This window comes from Heterodontus francisci, chromosome 4 (genome assembly GCF_036365525.1).
Source record: "Heterodontus francisci isolate sHetFra1 chromosome 4, sHetFra1.hap1, whole genome shotgun sequence".
NCBI lineage: Eukaryota > Metazoa > Chordata > Chondrichthyes > Heterodontiformes > Heterodontidae > Heterodontus > Heterodontus francisci.
Window position 1 is genome coordinate 158272968 of NC_090374.1, and position 23323 is coordinate 158296290.

The 23323-nt window shown below is 40.3% G+C and overlaps 1 protein-coding gene across 3 annotated transcripts in view; it reads right to left on the reverse strand.

The window, feature by feature from the left end:
• Nucleotides 1–23323, reverse strand: part of LOC137368741 (coiled-coil domain-containing protein 17-like) — a 73040-nt gene that overhangs the window by 45168 nt on the left and 4549 nt on the right. For all 3 annotated transcript variants that reach the window (XM_068028928.1, XM_068028929.1, XM_068028927.1), the window contains exons 3-5: nucleotides 10322–10451; nucleotides 8973–9126; nucleotides 6236–6361 (exon numbers count right to left, since the gene is read on the reverse strand). In XM_068028928.1, coding sequence (XP_067885029.1) covers nucleotides 6236–6361; nucleotides 8973–9126; nucleotides 10322–10451 — 410 coding nt within the window. The remainder of the gene's footprint in view (nucleotides 1–6235; nucleotides 6362–8972; nucleotides 9127–10321; nucleotides 10452–23323) is intronic.

Genomic DNA, 23323 nt, shown 5'->3' on the forward strand with positions numbered 1-23323 from the left:
CTTCAGGACATTCCAAACTGCTCCAAAGCCAATGAAGTACTTTTGAGGTCCAATCACTGTTGTAACATAGAAAACATGGCAACCAATTTTCACACAGCAATCTCCCACAAACAGCAATGTGACAAATGACCAAACCATCTTTCTTATGGATGCTGGTTAATGAATAAATGTTGACCAGGGCCACAGGGAGAACTCAAATGCTGTTCTTCAAATATTGCTATGGGGGGGATCAAATCGTGACTCAGTTTAATGTCTCATCTGACAGACAACACCTCCAACAGTACAGCACTCCTCTAATACAATACTAAGTGCCAATCTGGAGTGTGTGCTCAAATCTTTGGAATGGTACTTCAACCCATGACCATGAATGCTCCCAGTGAGTTAAGAGGAGACTTGCTCCTTTCAAGTCCTCAGTGCATCCCAAAGCCAATGAGGTACTTTTGAAGTGCAATCACTGTTGTAATGTAATAAACACAGCTGCCAATTTGTGCACAGCAAGCTCCCCCAAAACAGCAATGTGACAATGACCAGATAATCTGCTTTAGTGATGTTGATTGAGGGATAAATATTGGCCAGGACACCGGGGAGAACTCTCCTGTTCTTCTTTGAAACAGTGCCATGAGATCTTTTACATCCACCTGGGAGGGTTAACATCTCATGTGGAAGACAGCACCTCTAACAGTGCAGTCCTCCCTCAGTACTGTACAACATAAGAAATAGGAGCACGAACAGACTATATGGCCCATCAGGCCTGCTGCACCATTCAATATGATCATTGCTGATCGTAGGCTGTAACTCCACTTTCCCACCCGTTCACCATACCCCTTGATTCTGAGACCAAAATCTGTTTATCCCAGCCTTAAATGTACGATGGAGCATCCACAATCCTCTGGGGTAGAGGATTCCAAAGATTCACAACCCTTTAAGTGAAGTATTTTTTCTTCGTCTCAGTCCTAAATGATCAGCCCTTTATCCTGAGATTGTACCCCCATGTTTTAGATTTCCCGACCAGCGGAAACAATCTCTCAGTATCTACCCTAGCCCAGCCCCTTCAGAATCTTGTATGTTGCAATGAGATTGCCTCTCATTCTTCTAAACTCCTGAGAATACAGGCCCATTTTACTCAGCCTTTCATCATAGAAGAACCTATCCTCATCCCAGGGACCATTTTGGAGAGCCTTTGCTGCACCGCTCCAATGCAAGTATATCCTTTCTTAAATGAGCAGACCAAAACTGCACACACTACTACAGATGTGGTCTCACCAAAACCCTGTACAATTGTAGCAAGACTTCTTTATTCTTGTACTCCAATTCCCTTGCAATAAAGACCAACATGCCATTTCCCTTCCTGATTGCTTGCTGTACCTGCCTGCTAACTTTCTGCATTCCTTGTACAAGCACACTCAAGTTTCTTTGAACATCAACACTTACAAGTTTCACACCTTTTAAAAAATATTCTGCTTTTCTATTCTTAAGACCAAAGTGAATGACTTCACACTTCCCTACATTACACTCCATCTGCCATCTTCTTGCCCACTCACTTAACCTGTTTATATCTCTTTGCAGCCTCTGTGTCCTCCCCACAGCTGACCTTTCCATCTATCTTTGTACCATCAGCAAACTTAGATACATTACTCTCTGTCTCTTCATCAAAGTCATTGATTATAGATAGTAAATAGTTGACACCCCAGCACTGATCCTTGCAGCACTCCACTATTCACTGTCTGCCAACTTGAAAATGCCCTGTTTATGCCCACTCTTTGCTTCCTGTCCATTATCCAACCCTGTATGCACGCTAATATATTACCCCCAACTCCATGAGCCCTTATCTTGCCTATTAACCTTTTGTGTGGCACCTTATTGAGTGCCTTTTGGAAATCCAGGTAAACAACATCTACTGGTTCCCCTTTATCTATCCTACTAGTTATATCCTCAAAAAAATCTAAAATTTTTCAAACAGGATTTCCCTTTAGTAAAATCACGTTAACTTATTCTACTTATACTATGCTTTTTTAACTGCATTGTTACGGCTTCCTTCAGAATATATTCCAGCATTTTGCCAATGATTGATGTTAGGCTAACTGGCCTGTAGTTCACTGTTTTCTTTCTCCATCCTTTCTTGAAAAGCGGTGTAACATTTGTCAACTTCCAATCTGATGGGACTGTTCCGAATTTAAGGAATTTTGGAAAATCATAGCTACTGCATCCACTATCTCAACAGCTATCTCTTTTAGAAACCTAGGGTGTAGGCTATCAGGTCACAGGGATTTGTCAGATATTAGGCCGTTATGTTTCACCAATACTTTTTCTCTGCTGGTATTAATTTCCTCACCCTTTTGAGCCCCAAGGTTACTGTCTATTTCTGGTATGAAACTTATCTCTTCAACTGTGAAGACAGACACAAAATATTTGTTCAATGCCTCTGCCATTTCCTAATTTCCCCGTGATAATTTCTCCTGTCTGCTTCTAAGGGACCAACATTTACTTTAGCTACTCTCCTTTTTATATACCTACAAAAGCTCTTACAATCTGTTTTTATATTATTGGCTAGTTTACTCTCATTCTATTTTTTTCCTTTATCAACAACTTTTTGGTAGCCCTTTGCTGATCTCTAAATCACTCCCAATCCTCAGTCTATTTTTTTTTGCAACATTGTAAGCCTTTTCTTTTAATCTAATACTATCTTTAACTTCCTGAGTGAGACACGGATGAGTCATTCTTGCTGAGTTTTTGTTTTTCAATGGAATGTATTTTTGCTGAACATTTTGAATTGTTTTGTTAAAGGTTTCCTGCTGTTCTGCCATACCTTTTAGTCAATTTAGCCAATTTACCTTAGCCAGTTCTACCCTCATAACTACATAATTGGCTTTGTTTAAGTTTAAGATTCGTGTTTCTAATTGGAGTATTTCATTTTCAAACTTCATATGGAATTTAATGGCATTATGATCACTATTTCCCAGTGGATCTTTTACTATGACATTATTAATTAACCCTGCTGCATTATGCAATACTAGATCTAAGATAGTGTTATCTCTGCTCAGTTCCACAATTGCGCCAAGAAACTGTCCCAAAAACATTCTACAAACTCACCTTCTAGACCACTCGTGCCAATTTTATTGTCCCAGTCTATATGAAGATTCAAGTCCCCCACAATCATTCTTACAAGCTCCAATAATTTCTTGTTTAATGCTCAGTGTAACTACTGTTAAGGGGCCTATAAACTACTCCTACCAGTGTTTTCTGATTCTTGCTATTCCTAATTTCCACCCATATTGATTCTATTTCATGATCTTCTGAGGCCAGATCCTTTCTCACTAATGTCCTTATGTCAATCTTTATCAAGGCTACCCAACCTCCTTTGCCATTCTGTCTGTCTTTCCAAAATATTAATTGTACTGGAGAATCAGCCTGGATTTTTATGCTTTAGTCTCTAGAGTGGTACTTAAACCACAGAGGCAAGGCTGCTAATGATTGAACCACAACTGAGTACAAAGCTTAATGGCATTATTACTTTCACAGCCATTGGAAGAGGAATCCAGTTCTTAAGGTTATGATATGTCAGCACACAGCAGATGGCATAGTTTTGTCACTCCCTCTATAGCAAAGCTTGATTGACAGAAACAACAGATCCAGTCTAACAAACCCAAGTAAGAATAGCATGATGTGCAAACTGGCTTAAACGTTCACACCCTCCACCAACAGTGTACAGTGGCTGCAGTGTGTACTATCTGCAGAATGTACTGCAGCAACTTGTCAAGGCTTCTTTGACAGCATCCCCGAAACTCGCAACCTCCACCACCTAGAACGATAAGGGAAGCAGGAACATAGGAATACCATCACCTCCAAATTCTCCTCCAAGTCACACACCATCCTGATTTACATATATATCGTCACCAAATTAAAATCCTGGAAACCACCACCCCCCCCATCAAAAAGCATTGTGGGAGCACCTTCACCAGAGTCGTACTGGCACAGGGGTTGGCCATTCGCACCATCGAGTCCACACTGGCTCTCTGGACAGCAATCCAGTCAGTTCCATTCTCCCGCTCTATCCCCAAGGGCCTGGAGGTTTATTCCCCTCAAGTACCCATCCAATTTCCTTTTTAAATTATTGATCATCTCTGCTACCACCACCCACGTAGGCAGCAAGTTCCAGGTCATTACCGTTCGCTGTGTAAAAAAGTTCTTCCTCACACCACCACCCACCACCCCACCCGTCCCGCATCTCTTGCCCAAAACCTGAAATCTGTGTCCTCTAATCCTTGTAAGATCAGCTAACAGAAACAACTTTTCTTTATCTACCTTATCTAAACCTACCATGATCTTGTATACCTCTATCAAATCTCCCCTCAAACCCCATCGCTTCAAGGAGAAAAGCCCCAGCTTCTCCAATCTAACCTTGTAGCTGAAATCCCTCATCCCTGGAACTATGCTCTGCACCCTCTCAAAGACCCTCACATCCTTCCTAAAGTGTGGTGACCAGAACTGGATGCAATACTCCAGTTGTGGCCTAACCAGAGCTTTATAAAGGTTCAGTATAACTTCCTGGCTTTTGTGTCAATACCTCTATTTACGAAGCCCAAGATCCCATATGCTTTTCTAACTGCTCTCTCAATATGTCCTGCCACCAACAAAGATCAATGCATGTGAACACCCACATGGATGCAAAGGTTCAAGAAGGCTGCCCACCAGCACCTTCCAAGGACAACTAGGAATAGGCCAACTTTCCCAGTAGCAACCCATATCCCGAGGATCATTTTAATTTTAATAATACAGGGCTTTGGGTATTGGCGGCACTGAGCAAGCTGCCTGACATATTGTTGGACCTGCAGATTTAGTGCCCTCACCAATTGGTCCACCATATCCAAATCATGCAGCACTTTGGAAGCAGCCAAAGGGACTCCTATCTGCAAAAGCTCATTAGATACAACTTGTACTCCAGCAGTAATTGTCCAAATGTAGTAAACCAAAGGCTTTAGCAAAATGCCAGGACTATAGAAAGAAAAATTATGCAAATATTAATGTACAAGAAATGCTTAATAACATACAAAAAAAATAATAGAAACAGCAGCAACCTTGCCAAAGCAGACCAGCTACGGAGGATAGTAAAGCAGATATTTTATGTGATATCCATGCTTGGGGCACAGCATTGTACATTCCTATGAAATACAACATGGTGCCTCATTTGCTTTAATATAACATTTAAATCAGGCTTCTGTGTATGTGTCAGGCACAGAAAATTAAGATGGGTGACATAAGGAGCTGATTTTCCAATCCATGACTGTTAGAAGCTGGTCTACAAGCTGAGCCTTGTAAAGTCAGCCCTGTACAGTACTACACATTAATGGCAGCCTTGCAGCTTTATCTGATTCCACCCTGCCCTCTAAAAGATGAGCTTTGCTGAAAATGGACAGCAAACAATTCTAAAAATTGTGTCTTATACATTTTTATACTACAGAAGTATAATCAAATTTGGTACACTGTCAATAGCTTAACCACATACTTCCACCTCCGCAATATTGTCCATCTCCACCCCTGGCCTCAGCCCACCTGTTGCTGAAACCTTTATCCATCCTTTCATTACCTCCAGACTCGACTAATCCAATGATGTCCTGGAGAGTCTCCTATTTTCCACCTTGAATAAACCAGAGTTCTTCCAAAATTCCATTGACCACCTGCAAATCTCATTCACCCATAACCCTTATGCTCACTAACCAACATTGGCTCCCAGTCCTTCAACCCCCAACACCTCAATTATAATCTCATCCTTGTGCTTGAATCTTTCCATGGTCTTGGCACTCCTCATCTCTGTAACCTCCTCCAGCTCTAAAACCCTTCAAGGACTCTTCATTCCTCCAACTCTGGCCTCTTGTGCGTCCCCTACGTGCTGTGCCGCACAATTTTGGTTATGCCTTCAGCCATATAGGCTGCAAGCTTTGGAATTCTTTCCATAAACCTCTCCACCTTTCATTCCTCCCTTTGGTCCCTCATTAAAACTCCTCTCTTTAACCATGCTCTCGGTCACCCAAGCTAATATTCTTTGGCTCAGTGCTAATTTTGCCTGATTACACTTCTGTGAAGTGCTTTGGGACATTTTCGTATGTTAAAGACATTATATAGCTATAAGTGGTTAATTTATTTTTCTTCAATGATTGTAGAATACTAGGAGGTATACTTAACACTGTGCAGTATCACAGTCCCATCATTAACTGGATTTAGTTCAGAAAAGATTTACCTGATTTCAGATGACAGGCTTCCTCCTCCATAGAAAGGAAGTAAAGACTGCAGCTGCTGAAGCTTCTCCTTTCTTTTCGACGAATGCGAGTGCGAAGTGGTCTGTCTGCTTGCAATTTTATTTTGTCTGCATTAATAAAAGCATAAGAATTAGTCACTGAAAACTCATTGTTATATTCTGACAATTAGAAGTTTTCCCAATAATGAGGCCTTTCCCCCTTGAAGTTTGAGTCAAAGACTGATGAACAGTGTCACTTCACTTGGGTTTTTGAAAAGACTGTTTAAGGAACTATATTTTCCTTTGTCTTTTTCCAGTCCATTCATGATGTGCAACATCCCCCAAAAAGTAGGTGTTCAACCTACTCCCCCTCATGCCACTTTGTATTCCAAAGGCAAAAAATATACAGAGTAAACATAGGCATTGCTGGATGCAAAAAGACCAAGGTCCATCTAGTTCATCTTCTATCATCCTGGTAGTTGCATGTTACAACTATAATGGAGTTGTTGACTAATCATAGCAATCAATCTCTCTCAATTAGTCTGCAACAAACTCAGACATAAGCGAGGAAAACCCCAGTGGTAGAGGCCTTTAGAAACTAAACCAATTCTCTCATTAATTTCTTCCTCACTCCCCTTGAACAAATACTTGACTCCAAGCAGGCTGAAATTCATTGCCAAGAAATTCTTCTCACTTTCTTGTACTTACTCAATAAATTAGAAGTACCTGAGCTGAAACCTATAGGCAAACATTCTGAAACAGAGAGAGAGGAAAAGGAAAGGATGAAAAAAGACAAGCTGCCCACTTTGTATAAATTAGCAGTAGTGTTAGTCCCGCACAAGTAACTGACCACTCCAGAATCTCCCTAATACTTAGCTTTCTCTTATTGGTTTGATTCTTGTAATCATGGTAAAGCTGTCAGTTTGTCTTGCTTAAATCTTCCACCCTGTTGCAATAATGTAAATTCCTTACATGAATAAATAACAGAGAAACTAGGTTGGGTTTGCATAGGACTGTAAAATATTCCCGAGTACGTCAAGTTCATGTGAGTACCCTTTAATAGAACTGGAGGAAAGGAAACCCGGCTGATCGTGGGAAGTTTTTTAAAAATTAAAATAACAACCTGCTTTGAGCCTGTTAAACATCTAAATTTGGTATGTAATGTTAATATTAATCTAGCCAATTGCTGTTTGCATAGGCTGTGATCTGTGATCTGATTGCCGATTAATGTCAGACAGATCCAATCTTTAATCACATTAAAAGCAGTTCAGTCAGCATGCACTAGGTGGTTAGTGGAGCTACACTTATCCTTAACTCTAGTCCGTCTCATCACTCTCTCCATCGGTGAAATTGTCCTCAAATGGATACTCTAATTAATTACTTGTTTACTAAAAGCATTATTAAAACATTCTTTATATGCAGCACTTCTGCAGAGTATTATATTATCATTTAGATTGGGGCTGGGGCGGGGTCTGTGATTACTAGTCCATTTGAAAAGGATTCCTTCAACCAAAATAGTTTGAGAACCACTGGAAACTCAAGGAAATACAAACGGAGTTTATGTAACCTGTAATCATAATTCACCCTTTAAGCCCTGGTGTAATTCTGGTGAATCTGTGCTGTATCTGGTCCAAAGCCAATATATCTTTCCTAAGGTTCATTGCCCAAATGTGAATGCCGTATCCAGATGGAATCTGACCAAGACTCTGTACAACTGGAACATCACTTCCTCACTTTTGTAAAACAAACACTTTGAGATAATGGCCAGCATTTCATTACCTTTTTTGATTAATTTGTATCCCTTTGCCCTAGCTTTTACTGATCTGTGCACATGGACACCCAAATCCCTTTCATCCTCCACAGCTCCTAGTCTCTCATCAAGAAAATATTCTGATTTGTCTTTCTCAGAGCCAAAGGGAATGACCTCACACTTTCCGACACTGAATTCCATCTGCCACAGTTTTGCTTTCTTGAACCACCGCTTGCCAGCCAAACTCTGAATGTTGTCTAGGTCCTGCTGTATACAGGCTTGTAATGTGCACTTTGGCCAGACTGATTTTCGATGCTCACTGTGCCCAGGAAAGCTAGTGCACCTGGGAGTGTACTCAAGAAAATCTCCCCTTTCCTCTCCACTAGTTTTGTTTAGTCTTCTTAACTTAGCTTTAAAATCTTAGTCATCTTGCAAAAGGTACCATTTGCCCAGAGGTTTATATTACCAATATTTTAAGCTTTTAGACAAAGATCCTTGTAATCCTGACTTTGTTTGTGCCCCTCTTTCCTTTAATCCACTAAACGGAGTTCTGATCCAAAATACCATTGATTCAAACAAGTCGATCAAAAATTAGGGATGCAATTAATATTGTTAATTGTCCTAATTAGGCATTAACACACTATTAGTTAATATTCTTCAATAATATGTATTTTAATTAATTAATACATTTCAGTTAACTAGACAGAGGCAAACTTTACATCTTTATCAGCTACATCAAGTGGGCACATTAGTGGGTTCACAGTTCTATACCAGGTAGGCAATCTAACCCTCCAACCCTCCACCCCACCCCAGATTACCACCCAGGCCTTGAGAATGAAAATCACCCCACCCCCAACAGCTTTTCTCCCTTTTTATGATTTTTATTGACATTGTGCTGAGTAAAACAATATTTTCTCAAACTCAAATGCGAGACCAAAGCAGAGCTTCCTCGACACTTTCTTTTCCCATGATGTAGCTCAATATACTTACATTGTCTCCAGCTGCAGGATCTCCAGTTGTTGCTTCATAGACTCCAAAAGTAGCTCATTTTTATATTCTTGTGCCTTAAGCTCTGTTAACATTTTCTCCACTTGTGAAGAGGTCTTGCTTTTCTCAGACAATTCATTTAATTTTCTCACAATCTCTGTAGTAAAATTGCAAATGCTAAATCTCAAACAATCTCTATAAATCTATAACAAAATATAACTTATCAAAAGCCCAAATTACACAGAATACTTAAACATTAGTTATTTTGCTCAAGTGTGAGCCTTGGCTCGCATGGTAGCAGTTTTGTCTGAAGTTTATGGATTCAAGCCCCACTCCAAACACTGGAGCACATACTTAAGGCTGATACCTTAGCCAAAGGTGCTGTCATTTAGATCAGACATTAAACCAAGCCCCCATCTGCCCTCACAAGTGGCTAAAAAGATCCCGTCACTCAAGATGGTCAGGGAATTCTTGCAGTATCAACATTTATCCTTCAAATCAACATTACTATAAATGTGTTATCTGGTCATTTAACTCATTGCTGTTTGTAGAACCTTACTGTGCACAAATGAGCTGCCACATTTCCTAATATAACAGTGACTACACTTCAAATGTAATGCATTGGCTGTGAAGCACTTTGGGATGTTCAGAGGTCAAGAAAGGCACAATAAAAATGCATGATCTTTCTTGATGTGTTTTTTTTTGTTTGGGCAGGGTGCCCAGATCACATCAGAAAAAAAAGGCCCGAAGTATTTAAGTAGTTCACATTTACACAAAAAGAGTTCAGTGTTTTCTAATATTAGAAGGATGGAACTAAACCTCTTTTGATGGTGGAGTCAGGGTATTGCCTTGTGTATGAGAGACTATGCAACAAATGATGCTAGTAAGTGCACAAACTAGCAGCACATTTACTAAACTCTATCTTACCGATTGCAAGGAATGGCTCAAGACTAAGTTCTAGAAAAATCAAGAGGGCTGTGGAACAAAGTCACCTGATCATGTCAGGGCTCCAGTTGTGGTCATCACAAAAATATAACACAAGATAATTCTTTATAGAAAACAATGTTTAAATAATTCTGACAAAGCTGACAGGTTGAATAATAAACTTAAGCAGTCACTACTGGCCTGCTTTGAGAAAAGACATTTAAACTGCTTATTTCCCATTAAGGATTGAAACAGGTAAGGCATTTGCCAGCAAACCCATAGTGTTGGCAAAAGAACTATTGCAATAGTGCTTTATTAACTAGAAATAGATAATATCTCTTTGTCAAATGTGAAGTGGTCTTTGGTGCATTTTGATGATTTTCCAGTGATCAGTTTTGTATTCTTATTGCCCGAATCTCAGGACTTACCTGCTCTCTGTTCCTCTAGCTCTTTGTTACAAGATAATAGAGCAGTGGCATGGTTCCCATGATCCTGCGCCAGGTTCTGCAACTGATTCTTGTGTTCCCGCATCCACTGCTCTCTTGGATTGGGGTCATCCTGAGATTTAAGACATAAGGCATAACATAGGATAAAATGTTAGTATGTTAGTATTTCAGATTTCCAGCATCCACAGTATTTTGCTTTTATAATAAAATGTTAGTAGATAGTTACTCTGGTACTTTTGATAACCTGACATTTTTGCCAAAAGGAAATTGCAATGCTGCATAAAGGTTGATTGTGGTTTTGGATCCTCAGACACCAAATTTTCAATGTTGACAACAGTAGGCCATTTCAATATTAAGACAGGGCAAAAATACACTGTTTAACCGAATAGTAAGCATTCCTTTAATTACCTTCCTACATGACAACAGTGATTCTACTTCAATGGCTGTAAAATGCTTTGGAAAATCTGGAGGTTGTGAAAGGTGCTATACAACTGCAAATTCATTCTTTCCCTAGTGCTGGGGCTCTTCCTATGACCACTAGGACTGACTCAACATGTACCATCAAGGAGAAGTCAACCAGTGCATCAAATGAGGAGCATCCTGCTCTAAAACCCCACCTGCTTGCTTTCCTGTAGACTACTACTGACACCAATCCACAGGCTCCTAATGTACAGGCAACCCAAGAACAGTTAATGCACATGTATCCATGCAATCAATGGCTGTAGTATCAGATGCAATAAAATGGCTGAACTTTGTATGTAAATCTGTATTTAAGATAGTTTCCTCATTTTTCCCTCTAGGACTACCATGATTTATCTACTTACAAATATTCTTGTTACACATTAAACTTATGTTTGTCTTGTTGCTTGTACCAATGAAATGATTCGTGTTAATTTAAAGATACAGCTGCTTGAATTTTTTAAAAGTGTGAGCCACCTGTCTGAGCAGAGGACTATCTTAAATTGCAGGATCCTGCCACTTACACCTCCTCTAAACTAGTGTTGTCCAATACACTCACCACTTGCCACAAATAGTGATTTGACTACGGACATGTGACAAATTGATGGTGTTCATTTTTAGAGCCACACAATACTGAGTTGTGTTACAGTTGCAGCAGTGGGTATGAGTATGGGTGTCACTCGCTAGACCGCTATTTGTCATCCACCCCTAATTGAGCAAGGAAGAATCAACCATGTTGCTGTTAGATAGGAGTCACATGTCGGTCAGACCATGCCTATGTTTATCAGAATATTGTCCAGTTGTCTAGTTTCTAGTGACCTGGAAGCTGAAAGGCCATTTGCTCAGTGAAACAAGAAAAACAGTCTACCATTTATCACCTTCTCTGTTCCTGTTCTCTCTGAGTGCCTCTAATGACGATACATTTAGATCTGCGGGATTGCTCTGTGAAGCGCGGTGAAAGCAGGGCTGGACTTTGGAAGGGCAACATTCATTTGCTCTTGAAATTTTCTTGGGGAATCTAGTGACACAAGTGATGCTAACTGTAGAACTTAGTTTAGTTGGTAGTCGGCACTTTTCGCAAAACAGTTGAGATGCGTTAGTGACGGACATGGCTGCCAATGAGGGTTGAAACGTACAATTTTAGCAAGCTGAGGCAGTGTAGCAATATCCAAATGTGTTCAGCCTTCATCTTAACAGATCTGTTGAAATGAGCAATTGAAAAGAATAGGGCGCGACTGGAGTAAAATGATTACAGCAGGTTGACCATAAGCCAAAGGTCTATTAAACGTTTGGATGCTGTGCCTGGAAATGGCAGATGTCGGAGTGTAAGCAAAGCAAGAGTCAGAGTGCAGAAGCCAATATGTAGAGATTTGTCAATTCTTTTCCCTCCCTAAATCTCCTGATATAGCAATTCTGATCAAATAGAGAGAGTTCACTCTTGAAGCAATTTGTTTTTTGAAATAAACTGGATCACACTGTCAGAAACAAAACAATTCAGTTCACAGACTGTCACCACCCTTAAGAGTGCATACAGTAGGCTTGCTTTGTGGAACAACTGGATTGCAAAACCCTTCTGAAGCTATTCTCCTGCAGTATCAGTCTTGATTGCTGACTGTTTAAAACCTCATATTTTCAGAAGATTAGCATTTGTTTCATTAATATTGTATATATTTTGTATATTGGGGTGAATATGGTGACCTGATTGCTGCAAGTTTTGGGGGAATATCAAAATCCTATTGGACAACACTGCTCCAGACACATCTTTTGTTTCTTTACCTGTCCCATTACCACTCCCTTCGGCCTTGCGCCATGAAACCTTGTCATTTAATCTCTCCTGTCCTCCACCCATCACAGACTTTCCCTTTTATTCTTCTTGTGCTCCCCCACCACCTGCTCAATTGCTCAAAACCTATTACATTTCTAACTTTTCCCAGTTCTGATGAAAAGTCATGGACCTGAAATATTAACTCTACTTCTCTCTCCCACAGATGCTGCCTGACCTGTGTATTTCTAGCATTTGCTGTTTTAAATTCCAATTTCCAGCATACGCAGTATTTTGCTTTTGTGTTACTATTTTAAACCCTTTGTTCAGACAGGTTGGTGTTTTTTTTTTACAGACATGCTTATGATTGATTTAAGATTTTCAAAATCCACAAGCAGCGACCATTGTTTGTGTCAAATTACTACATTAAGCTGATAACCATCACAATGGGTGGCCATTAAAATAGATGAGCTAAGATCACAAGGCTCAAAAGGTCAGGAGAAGATAAAAGAATGATTGAATCCATCAGGTCATGTGGCCAAGGAAGAGGTGTATAAGGAAGAGAGGATTTCTTATGAACTGCACAAGAAAGGAATTGGAGCAGAACAATACCAGCCAGATGAATCTCAAAGCTTCTGTAAAGTGGATGTTAATGCGGGCAAACAAGGAGCCCAACAGCCTCTAAGCTTATCTACGCCAGCTACCCTGTCCAGTCGAAATGTGGGTAGTATCTAAGACCGACTGTTAATTAGTGCTAATTAATTATGCGTACTGATTAATTTGGTATCGCTAGTTGCAATAAAACCTTGATTATCTAACAAATATGGGAGTCAGGACAAATCCTTGTAATAATTAAGATTCACGGAAAATCTTACAAAATCCCCCTGATCATGTTTATGGAGTCATTTTTATATTTAGTTAACAAAACAGCATGAAACACTGTTCAAAAAGATCTCTTTCTTGAGGAGAGAACGAATGTTTGCTGGTAAAAATGAAATGTAAAAATAGATTACAATTAAATGATTAAACAGCGATAAAGGAATTTAATTAAAGGGAAAAAGTGAAAGAAAACACAAGCTTAGCTCTTAACAAGATAATGTAGTCAACTGCAAAGCATGGCAAGAAATAACTTTCCTTGAACATTCTTTCCCCACATTATAGCTGTAGTTCCTTTATGAAAGCGATAAAATTTATCACACTAGTAAGCAGCAAGGCAAATAGACATTAAACTATATTGTACTGCTCTCTTGCTGTCTAACAGCTGCTGCAGGATTTTTTCTGTTCCTGGTATGACATCTCTGGAGAATACTGTTTAATAATGATGGAAAATTTAATCTGCAACTTTTGATTATTATTCATTGGCATTGAAGAATAGAATTTCAGTGTGGTAACTGCAGACAAATGGCAAAAAATTCATGCAGCATAAAAGAGGTTTGATTAAACTAAGGTAACTAAAATTAAACAATCCCTCCAGTCCTTCTTGACTTGTTTGCAGCCTTTGACATGGTTGACCACACCATCCTCCTTTAACACCTCTGCAAAGTCGTCCAACTGGGTGGGACTTCTCTCGCCTAGTTCTATTCTTATTTATCCTACCGTAGCTCAAGTAACACTTGTAACACTTGCAATGGCTTTTCTTCTGCTCCCACATCATTACCTCTGGCATCCCCCAAGGATCAATCCTTGGCCCCCTCCTATTTCTCATCTACACGCTGCCCCTCAGTGACGTCATCCAAGGAACAGTGTTAGTTTTCACATATACACTGACAACACCCAGCTATACCTCACCACCAACTCTCTTGACTTCTCCACTGTTGCTAAATTATCAGACTGTTTATCTGACATCGACTCCTGGATCAGAAGTTTGTTCCAATTAAATATTGGGAAGACTGTCTTTGGTCCCCACTCCAAACTTTGTACCCTAGCTAACGACTTCATCCCTCTCGCTGGCAAAGTCGGAGGCTGAACCAGACTGTTCACAACCTTGGTGTCATATTTGACCTCAAGATGAGCTTCCTAACACATATTCGCACCATCACTAAGGCTGTTTATTTCCACTTATGTAACATCGCACAACTTTGCCCCTACCTCAGCTCACCTGCTGCTGAAACCCTCATTCATGCCTTTGCTACCTGTAAACTTTACTCCAAAGCCTCCTGGCTGGTCTCCTACATTCTACCCTCCATAAACCTGCGGTCATCCGAAACTCTGCTTCCCGTGACCTAACTCGCACCACTTCCCATTCACCCAGCATCCCTGTGCTCACTGATCTACAGTGGCTCCCAGTCAAGCAATGTCTTAATTTTAATGTTCTTATCCAGTTTCTCAAATCCCTCCACGAGCTCGCTCCTCCCTATCGCTGTAACCTCCTCCAGCCCCACAACCCTCCAAGATATCTGCATTCATCCAACTGTGGCCTCTTGAGCATCCATGATTTTAACTGCTCCACCATTGGCTGCTGAAATTTTACTTCACGACAAACATCACAGCACATTTAAATGGCCTCAACAGAAGACTACAAGGAAAGGGAAACATGGCTCACTCACTTTTGGAAGAAGTACTTTCACTTGAGCACAAGCTAGCACTGATTGCTAGAGACATTGAGACAGGCTCCCTTGTTCGTTTCCCATCAGTGAAACAATTCAAAAACAGGTAAACGGTACACTTGACAAGGAAAACCTAAAAGATGTGATTCTGAAAATGCAAGGAGTTTTTGCAGGAAGTTTTCAGGAATTTAGAAAGGAAACAATGTGTTCAAAACTCTTGGACACCTCGACACTCAACTTTTCAGCATTTTCAGGAGTGAGCCAAGCAGAATTCGAACTTGAGCTGGCAGATTTGCAGGGCAAAGATATGTGGGCCTCTAAATTCAGAAGCTTGGGAACCCAACTTGAATCTCTAGAAAGGGAGAAATCTACCTTGGCGCTTCAACACAGAGCAGCTGCAATGCATGATCTCAAAAAAGACCAAATTGTGTTTGAAGCTTGGAATTCTTTGCCGAACACTTACTGTAGAGTGAAGAGATATGCATATGGCATACTGTCCATCTTCAGATCTACTTACCTGTGTGAGCAAGTGTTTTCGAGTATGAATTTTGTAAAAAAAAGCATGTTGAGAAGCCAATTGAACGATGAAAGTTTACAGTCCTGCTTGAAGATCAAAATGACGGCATACTGTCCAGATAGCAAACAACTCTCCAAAGAAATCCAGCAGCAGAAATCGCATTAAAGTAAGAGGTTTTTTTCATATAAGGAAGGAGTTGATGATAATTAAATGGCTTGTTTTGATGTTTTAAACTTTTATTAGCATTGTACTTGTGAGAAAGCATCATCCAATTTGGAACTTCTTGTCAAAATCTTTAAAATATTGTTGATAAGCAAATGTCCTCTTTCATTGCTATTAATGCATGTATGTTTATGACCAGTGAAACAACGTTACATAGAAATGTTTTGTTCTGGTTTTTTGTTATTATTGGTGCCTGAGTAATGGCATTGTGGCTCTTAAGATATATTTTTGACAAATATTTTTTAAAATACCTCTTCTTGTTGTTAAGGTGGCAGACCCCTGGCCCAGGCCCTAAACTCTGGAATTCCCTCTCTACGTCTTTTCACTCCTTTAAGACACTACCTAAAACCTACCTCTTTGATCAAGCTTTTGGTCATTTGATCTAATATCTCCTTATTTAGTTTTATAATGGTCCTGTGAAGCAACTTGGGACATCTTAATATGTTAAAGGCGCTATATAAATATATGTTCTTATTCTAAATTTGATTTGATTTATCTCAGTCAATTCAGAACGTGCAGTTTACTGAATAAAATAATCAGGGACATTCCAGACGATCAAGATTCGGAATAAGGAAATTCACTCAGCACTGGTGGATTTAAAAGGCAAAGATCCTGCCTGACAAACATTATTTCTTGAGGATGTTACAGAGAAAACGCAGAGAGGTATTTTATCTTCAGATCTGTGGAGACTGACAAAGTTCCACATAACAGACCGAGAGTCAAAATAGAACATGAGACCGGATTTTTAAAAAAACTCATTTAAGAGCAGGTAAATCGATTATTTGTGAGAAGTGTAGAGTCAGACTAAAACACAAGATGATGAATGGAGGCCTACAAAGGTCAGTGCTTGAACTCTTATTATTTCTAATCTGCGTCAATGACCTGAATACCAAAACCAACCATGAGCTGGGCAACTTTACCAATAATTCTTTTTTTAAAGATATGTAGCAGCAACTGGTCAAAGCGGCATCGGTTCAGGGTTGTGAAGGGCAAATTTCGGATAGACATTAGGAGGCACTTCCTTGCATAAAGGGTATCAATAGTTGGAATGGATTGCCAGGAAAGGTACTTAAGGCCAGGATGCTCAACTCATTTAAGAAATATCTCAAAAGTTATATTAGGAAGAGAATAAAGTTGTATTCCGGAATGGTAAGAATGGAAGAACTCATACATTCCCAGAATGTTCCAAAGCACATCACAGTCAGTGAATTATTTTTAAAGTCCAGTCACTGTCGATACTAAAATAAATGTGACAATAAAGTCCCGAAAGCAGCAGAGACATAAATGACCAGTTAATCTCTTTTGGTGGCATTGGTTGATAAATGCTAGACAAGACACCAGGACAACTCTCCTTCTCTTCTTCAAAGAATGCCATGGGATCTATTACATCCTCCTGAACAGACAGATGGGGCTCTGGTTTAGCATCTTATCTGAAGACAGCTCTCCCCCAGTGTCAGTCTAGATTGTACACTTAACTCCTGCACTGGAACCCACACAGCCTTTCGACTCAGAAGTGAGAGAGTGCAATCACTGAGCAAACCTAACAAGTTCAAAAAATGCTGAAGAGCTGTCTTATATGCAAACTTATCTTGTCCTCTGGTAGAAACAGGGAGACAGAGAATGCAGCAAATGTTTGAAAATGAATTAAAGTGGATTCTAGGCAAACAAATGGAAAAAAAATTAACTCTAAAAATATGGGACATAACTATACAATGACTGGAACATAATTAGGAAAGAGACATCACTGCCAAAACTCAGGCCATATAGCAATAATTTAAAAAGCTGATAGAAAATAAAGATGTATAGCCAGAACAATGCAAGCCCACAAAAACTACGCTAAGGCTTTACAATATTGAGATCATATCATACAAAAAATAGGAGCAGCAGAAAGGGCACAGAAGAGTAACAAGACTGATCTCAAGTCTAGCAGGGATGAACTGTGGAACAAAATATTTAAGTGTAAGCTTTACAGTTCCTTACCATGTGCTTTCAAAAGCACATCTAGACTTGCCAACACTGTCAGGTTATAGTAGGAGTTTTATGAGAAAATAGACTGAAAGTGAACATTAAGCATTGACCCTCATTCCAATATAAAACAAAAAAGTATTGTGGCACAATTGGATTTGGTTCTTGGAGGTTCTGCAGGCTCTATAACTTATTGTATCAAGTTTACTTTCTGTTGTGACTGCTCAGACCAGTTGCTTGGTTATGAATGTATCAAGCATGGGGTGGTTCCTTTAACTCTTAGAGGTAGAGAAGGTAGAATTACGGGATAGGCCATACGATCAAAAAAGCCAGACACATACTTCAGTCAACTAAATTTACAACTTCAACTGCTAGTTATTAAATACCTCCAGTACTCTCTCTCCACTTGGCCTTACCCTCGCTAGATCTTTTCATTGAGAATTGCCAGCAAGACATGGACAGTCTCAATTTCTCTGCTCCTCTCATTTACTCTAACTTGCAGCATTCTGTTCTCTTAGGTCCAACTCTAACATCGTCATTAGCTCTGCTGACAAGGGTGATGCTGTTGTTGTCTGGCGAACCGACCTATACCCAGCAGAGCCTGAATGGCAACTCTGACAATTCCTCCTACCCCCCTGCCTGGACCAGACCCCAACACTGAACATCAAACCATCATTTCCAGGACTGTCACGGACCTTATTTCCTCTGGAGATCTTCCCTCCATGGCCTCCAACCTCATAGTCCCCTGACCCCAAAAAGTCCAAAATCCACAAACAGGACTGCTCTGGTAGACCTATCGTTTCAGCCTGTTCATGCCCCACTGACCTGATTTCTTCCTATTTCGGCTCTATTCTTTTCCTCTCCTTGTCCAGTCTCTTCCCACCTACATCCAATGCCCTCCATCACTTTAACAGTTCCCTGTTTCCTGGCCTTAACTGTCTCCTTTTCATCATGGGCGTTCAATCTCTCTACACCTCCGTTCCACACTAGGATGGTCTGAGGGCTCTCTGCTTCTTCCTTGAATGGAGGCCAAACCAGTTCCTCCTCCGCCTGGCTGAACTTGTTCTCACATTGAACAACTTCTCCTTCAATTCCACTCATTTCCTCCAAATAAAAGGTTATGGGTACCTGGATGGTGATAGCTATGTTTGCCTTTTGTGGGATATATGAACATTCTTTGTTCCAGTCCTACTCAGACTCCCTCCCTCATCTCTTTTTCTGGTACATTGATGGCTGTATCAATGACCTTTCCTGCTGTCATCCTGGACTGGAAAATTCCATCAACTGTGCTACCAATTTCCACCCTTCTCTTGCCTTCACATGGTCTGACCTCTAATTCTTCCCTTTTTCAACTTCTCTGTCTCCATTTCTGAGGATAGGCTATCAACCAATATTCACTATAAGTTCACTGACTCCCAAAGCTATCTTGACAACACTTCCTCACACCCCACTTCTTGTAAGGACTCTATCCCATTCTTCCCGTTTCTCTCTCTCTCGCATCTGTGTGGATATTGCAACCTTTCATACCAGTGCTTCCGAAATAGCTTCCTTTTCCCTCAACTGAGGATTCCACCCCCCCCACCATCGTGGTTGACAAGGCCCGCAACTTTGTCCATTCCATTTCCTGCACTTCTGCTCTCACCCCTTCCTTTGCCTTCCAGAACTACGATAGGGTTCCCCTTCTCCTCACCTTCCACCCCACCAGCCTCCTTATGCAACAGATCATCCTCCGCCATTTGCACCACCTCTAACGCGATGCCACCACCAAACACATCTTCCCCTCCCAGCATTCTGAAGGAACTATTCCCTCCACAATACTTTGGTCCACTCCTCAGTTACCCCCAACGCCCGCCCCCTTTCCTACAGCATCTATCCATGCAGGCACAGGAGCTGCAACACCTGCCCTTTTATCTCCACCCTTCTCACCATCCAAGATCCTAAACACTCCTTCCAGATGAAACACCGATTTACTTGTACTTCTTTCAATTTAGTGTACTGCATTTGCTATTCACGATGTAGTCTCCTCTACGTTGAGGAAATCAAACACAGACTGGGTGACCACTTTGCAGAACATCTCCATTCAGTCCACAAGTGTGACCCCCGGGCTTCCAGTCATTTTAATTCTTCACCTTGCTCCCACTCTGACTTTTCTGCCTTTGGTTTCCTGCAGTGTTACAATGAAGCCCAACACAAGCTCAAGGATCAGCACTTCATCTTTCAATTGGCACTTTACAGCCTTCTGAACTTAACATCGACTTCAACAGTTTTGGACCGTATCTTCTGCCCCCATTTAGTTTTGTTTATTTTTGCTTTGTTTCCTTCATTTCTCTCTTACTTCCTTTACTTTGCTTTCAGAAGGCAGCAGCTATTCAGGATCCTGCCACACCTCCTCTAGATACATCTTTTGTTTCTTGACTTGTTCATTACCACTCCACTTGGCCTTGCACCATGAAACCTTTTGTCATTTAATCTCTCCTGTCCTAAACCCTATCACAGACCTTTCCTTTTGTTCTTTTTCCCACCTTCACATGCTCAAAACCTATTACTTCTCTAACTTTTCCCTGTTCTGATGAAAGATCTCAGACCTGAAACGTTAACTCTGTTTTTCACTCCCCACATGCTGCCAGACCTGCTGAGTATTTCCAGCACTTACTGTTTTTATTTGGCAATTTAACCATATTACTAAAACCAATCAAGAGCAGTTTAGTAACGAGGCAACATCTTCATGTAAATAAGGAGAAAAAGAGACTTCCCATTATTAGCAATTTCATTAACAATGCTACTTACAGAACTACTCCTTTAAAAGGAAAGCAGGGGAAAAAAATCATGAATAGAAGATGAAAAAAAACACAGAAAATGCTGGAAAAACTCAGTCAGCCAGCATCAGAAAGAGGGAGGTTAGCATTTTGGTTAAAACCCTTCATCAGAACAGGCACAGACAAACTGGAAAAATCCTCTCTGTAGGACTTACCAAAACAAAGCAAAGAGGAGAGAAGTTCTCGTGAAGGGTCCCACCCAATATATCTTTCTCTTTCAGATGCTATGCACTGCCAGCATTTTTCTCCAACACCCTTTAAAAGGCCTCTTTATTCCTATCACTCCAAAAGTGTGCATTCTGTTAACAGCCATTCATCATTAATGATGAGGTATAGCACTTTTACAGTGGTCTCAGAGGGAAGCTAGATTCACTGGTTCTTGACAGCTTTTTTTGTTTACTTTTCTCTGTACTGTCATGGTCCTGTAGTTTTTTTTCGGAATATGTGATTTGTCTTTAAGGCTTGCAAGGGATCAGTATTGCTTTAAGAGCCAGCAAGCCTCAGGAGTTATAGAAAGGTGCATTTTTGTTGCCTTAGAAACAGCCATTTGGTGACTGTGATTCAAAGGGTGCATTCTCGATACCATGAAAACAGCCACTGGGAGTGAGCCTGATGCGATACATTTGTTACAATTCAGTTTTGAACTGGCAGTTAGTAAGACAGTTTGAACACACAGACAGAAGACACAACTGCTGTGGTGTCAGCACTGAAAAAGCGCTCTCAACCATTTTAACTGAAGGAAATAGGATTTTGTCTGTTTAATTATTATCTCTCGAAATTCTAAAAAGTCAAGCCAAGACAGAGATCTCTGGTAATTTAAACTGAGTTAGAGTTTGACAATCTTTTATCCCTCAAAATCTCTAATGTCAGATTGATTCTGTTGAAAGTGTTTGCAAGTCGTTAATTGTTGAAATTCGCTGGACTTCGAACAACATTCTGCGGGGGACTTTGAACAACATTGGACTGTAAATTTGCAAGGACTCCAATTTTTCTATTTTTAAATGTTCATAGTGTCTAAGAATTTAGTTCTTTTAATTCAAGAGCTAATTTGTTGATTTAAAGACACCTGGTTTGGTTAGCCTCATTCGGGGGTTAATAGATGGTACAATTTGGTGGGTCTTTCTGTAATTTGGAAAGTTTTAAGTGATATGTTAGCCGATCTGTGGAACGGCGGGATTGAATTAACAGTGCGTTGATCCCACCACAATCAGAATCGTATATTTTGATTGGGGGCTTTGACAGGAGCTGTCGGTCGTAACAGTATGTGGGCAACACCTGCAAGGCAGCACATTTACTGCCCATTCCTAGTTTTCCTGAGGGCATGAGGAATCAATCACATAAGGTGAAACTGGAGTCATATGTAAACCAGACCTGACAAGAGTAGCAGGCACCCTTCACTGAAGGACATTAATGAACTAGTTGAGTTTTTAATGACAATCAAGCAGCTTTCATGGTCATTCTTTCTGACATCAGCCCATAAATTCAAAATTCCAAGGTAGGACTCAAGCTTAAAAGATCCAGTATTAGTTTAGTTTAGTTTAGAGATACGACACTGAAACAGGCCCTTTGGCCCACCGAGTCTGTGCCGACCATCAACCACCCATTTATACTAATCCTACACTAATTACTAATCCTACACTAATTCCATATTCCTACCACATCCCCACCTGTCCCTAAATTTCCCTACCACCTACCTAAACTAGGGGCAATTTATAATGGCCAATTTACCTATCAACCTGCAAGTCTTTGGCATGTGGGAGGAAACCAGAGCACCCGGAGGAAACCCACGCAGACACAGGGAGAACTTGCAAACTCCACACAGGCAGTACCCAGAATTGAACCCGGGTCGCTGGAGCTGTGAGGCGGCGGTGCTAACCGCTGCGCCACCCCTTAGGATCACTAAGTTAATGTAAACATAGCTGCAACTCTTGGTGGATTCATCAAGAGAAGAAGCACTTACAGCAAGATTACATTCAGGTCTCCACCAGGTGTATTGGGAACCAGTGGCTCAAGAGAACCTCTAAAGCCAGTGTAAAAGAAGCTTTAGAAAGACATCTAATCGAGTCTGTTCATTATCTTCTTCGAAAGTCACCTCAAATACTAATTTATTTGAATCTAAAATTAACAAAAACCCTAGGAACATAATATGAAGTGCACCAATTAACAATAATTGCATCTTCTGACAGTTTTCATTATGCTAATACACCCAAGCTGCCCTTGAATGCACAAACGGACAAGTATAAAACTTTAACGACAACCATCAACGAAATATTTAATGAAGCATCAAAAAAAGATACAATGAATTAAAATGTCAAGCCCATTATACATTGGATGGTATATTTATTACTTGCAAGTCAGTTCTTATTCAGTGTTGGGTTTGGCCGATGTTCAAGGTGAAGTCCAATGTGAGTGATTAATTTAATTGGCTTTTAGATTAATTCATCCTGCTTCATTCCTTACTTGATTTTCCTAGTATGAGTTAACTGCCCCTATCAGAAAAGACCCAGCAGGCAAGGGCTCCTTTTTCTGGAATAAAGACTAAGAAGAGGTCTTTAAAATTATGAAAAGGTTCACTAGGGAGAATGTGGAGAAACTGTTTCTATTTATGGGTGAGTCTCGAACAAGGGAGCATACATGTAAAATTAATAAAAGATCAAATAAAGAATTTAGGAGGAATTTCTTCAAATAGAGAGTGAT